The sequence below is a fragment of the Penaeus monodon genome, chromosome 22 (assembly GCF_015228065.2).
Source record: "Penaeus monodon isolate SGIC_2016 chromosome 22, NSTDA_Pmon_1, whole genome shotgun sequence".
Taxonomy (NCBI): Eukaryota; Metazoa; Arthropoda; class Malacostraca; order Decapoda; family Penaeidae; genus Penaeus; species Penaeus monodon.
In genome coordinates this window covers 16,201,190-16,201,639 of record NC_051407.1, presented here as the reverse complement: position 1 = coordinate 16,201,639, position 450 = coordinate 16,201,190, and the positions used below count along the sequence as shown (strand labels likewise).

General features: G+C 38.4%; 1 protein-coding gene across 1 annotated transcript in view; it reads left to right on the top strand.

Moving 5' to 3' along the window:
• Positions 1–450, top strand: part of LOC119586953 (uncharacterized oxidoreductase YjmC-like) — a gene marked incomplete in the record, with an annotated part of 12,303 nt that overhangs the window by 8,240 nt on the left and 3,613 nt on the right. The window contains 1 exon segment of the mRNA XM_037935685.1: positions 55–209. Coding sequence (XP_037791613.1) covers positions 55–209 — 155 coding nt within the window.

The following is a 450-nucleotide window of genomic DNA, read 5'->3' as shown; positions in this document are numbered from 1 at the left end:
GCCTCTATTTTCATCCCATTATTCTCCTTAAACATTTTTCCATTTTCTTATCAGGTGGTCACTATGGCCCCAATGTCCGCCGGTGGATGCAAACAGATCGGCCAGCAGACTTGGGACAGTGCTTCGTGGCCATTGATCCTTCGTTCTTTGCCCCTGGGTTTGAGGACCGAATGAGTGACCTTATGGACCATTGCCGCAACATGGAACCAGTAAGTGATTTGTCAGTTTAGGTGTTAAAATTTCAGTAACTTTCATCATTTTTATGTACGTAGATGGGAATGATTGATCAATATTTTTGTTGTACTGATTTTTAGTACTTTCTTATAATGAAGTAATAATAATGCAAAAAGGTGATCTTTGTAATATTCGTGAAACAAATGTTCAATTCATGGTATCTTGTAATGTGAATACCTTATTTCTGAAATTAGTCCCTACCCCTTCCCTCATGTT